This window comes from Bactrocera latifrons, unplaced genomic scaffold (genome assembly GCF_001853355.1).
Source record: "Bactrocera latifrons isolate USDA-ARS-PBARC rearing strain unplaced genomic scaffold, ASM185335v1 scaffold_29, whole genome shotgun sequence".
In the NCBI taxonomy this organism is placed as follows: Eukaryota; Metazoa; Arthropoda; class Insecta; order Diptera; family Tephritidae; genus Bactrocera; species Bactrocera latifrons.
Window position 1 is genome coordinate 1,612,659 of NW_017536518.1, and position 2,412 is coordinate 1,615,070.

The window sequence follows — 2,412 nt, forward strand, 5'->3', positions numbered from 1 at the left end:
TGTTTTTGCTCGGACCCCTTCATTTCCCACAGTCTTAGTACGTAATTGGCATCATTGCTTCTGCCTACAACGTCCACTTATGCTATGCGAAAACGGCATTATGTGCTAATATGTGCTTTGACACGTTCAAGCTTCTAAGCAAGTGTGGCCTTTTCTAGCACTCTGGAATTACAATAGAGGCAAAACACCACTTTTGTTGAGAATCACTTATTAGTCCTCTACAACAAGGTATTTCWCCGATATTTTTGTTACCCTCGTCTCAGTTTTTTGACGTCCATKAAAGTTCTAAGCTTTCTATCGACGATAATCCCTAGTTATTTCACCTTATCAACAGGTTGAAGTATGTGCCTCTCCCCTTAATTTTCCCGACCTCAGATTGCCCTTTAATTATCTTTCCTTGAATGTTTTTTTGTTTGTCTCTCTTTTTCTATCACAATTTTGTATGTTTTCAAAATTGTCTCATCTTGGTCTACTAAGAAATAGATAGATCCAGATTGAGGCTTGCACTGCAGTGTCTCTATGTCCTTGTGCCGCTTATAAATTAAAGAAATGTGTTTAGTATCAAKAAGATCTCGTACTCGATACCCATATATAAGGTTTTCGATAATTACACCTCGTTTGCGGATAATTCCTGCACAAGCATTTTATATCTCACATTTTCGGGTCTTGAATTTGCGTGCCACGGGAARGGAGGCTAAATTTGTATTTTCGAYTTTCTTCTATAAATATCTCAAAATATTATGCTCATATTTCCAGATACAWACATATATTTGGAAGAAAATTCCTYCCACTGCGAATTAAATAAACAGAAATTCAAACCAACTAAATAGTTACCAGCATATTTAATTGAACTCAAATTGAACAAAGACATTTAATTGTTGCAAGCAAACTTTGCCCTTAAGACAATCTAACCAAATTACAAAATATTTACACAGACACATTTACACATACACACTAATGTAAATATATTTGACAATTTTAAAGTTTCTTTGTGAACTTACCAACAACTTGCATGATGCCCGTGGCCGTTGCTGTRGAGAAGAGCGGCGCATCTGCCGTCACTTCGCAGGAGAAATTGCCGGACAGACCGAAGCCCACGTTGCGGATGAGCACTTGCGTTGCATTTGAATTGGTCACCTGTGGAGACAAATRAAATATTGCTATCATTTTCGCTATAATCACAAAAAGTGGGAGGGAGGGAAAAAGCGACTGAATGCAGTTGCACCGCTACATATAAATATTTWAAAGCGGATGTATGAGTGAGTGAATAACTAATTGGAAATGGGAATAAAAGAAATTAGTGGAAATAAATTGCTATTAAAAGCAGAAATTATGCACAAACACACRCACAAACATACAAAGAGACAGCGAAGGCAAATCTCGTGCGTTTCACTCGCCCCAGCTGAACTAACGGTATATARTATTAAAATAGTTATTTGAAGGACATTGGCGCTGCGCAGCAAAAACTGAAATTCAAATTTTTGCCAAATAAACTTTCCGTCTGCGGAGCAAAATAGTAAAAGCCAACAACAAGCAATTTCAGCGCGGAGCGAAGCCAAAGCGTTTCATTGTAATGCAATGCTGCCGACTAATTACAAATCAAATTCGCATGCGAGAGAAATCGTTTGTGCGCAAGTTTAAGCTAAAAACGTAGAGCAGCAAGAGTGGCGAAGGGGACAAGCGGCAACTGTAAATTACATAGCGCCACAATTTCACCTGCATTATGCACAAAAAGCACTTAAGTTYATTAAATCATCTAACCCGCAATGCCAAGGAAAGAGCGAAAAAGTTCGCACAGTTTGGAACAGTTGGGCATTTCTAACTGTTTTTCGCCGCCATTGCGCGGTTTATTTTAGCGCTCTGTTTGCCTAGGGTGCCCGTGTGCGGTTACTGTTATCGTGGTGTAGGTTAACCGTAGTTAATAACGGTGGAGGCTGACTTATTGTTTGGGGGACATTTTACACAAAAGTTGGAAGTTTAATATTAAGTTTTGGGTGCTTATTGAATTTTACACTAAAATTAGTTTWGAGCCATTCCTTCAGGATTCAATATTTATGTTCTCTTCAATTATGTGGAGCAAAATATATATGATCATTTTCATACAATATATGTACATAATAAAGAGATTATTTGCTTATAATGTCTGCTTCTATAATTTTCCTACGTGTGTAAGCCCGATTCGGTAACGGACCATTTCAAATGACTTTCAAGTTTCTGATTGATCTTTTATTTAAAAATCAAGATCAAAACCAAATTTTTTCAAAATATCTTTAAATTTAAAAATACCAATATTTCAAATCGAAATTTCAAAAAAATTTTCGTGCACAAGCTTTTAAAATGCAACCGCGTATTTCAATCAGCTTTAACAATTTTCTTTTTAAACTACTTATTTACTTCACCGATTACTAGGAG

General features: G+C 36.7%; 1 protein-coding gene across 4 annotated transcripts in view; it reads right to left on the minus strand.

The window, feature by feature from the left end:
• LOC108970219 overlaps nt 1–2,412 on the minus strand; it is a 209,182-nt gene that overhangs the window by 64,887 nt on the left and 141,883 nt on the right. For all 4 annotated transcript variants that reach the window (XM_018935490.1, XM_018935492.1, XM_018935491.1 and 1 more), the window contains one exon: nt 1,002–1,137. In XM_018935490.1, the coding sequence (XP_018791035.1) occupies nt 1,002–1,137 (136 nt within the window). The remainder of the gene's footprint in view (nt 1–1,001; nt 1,138–2,412) is intronic.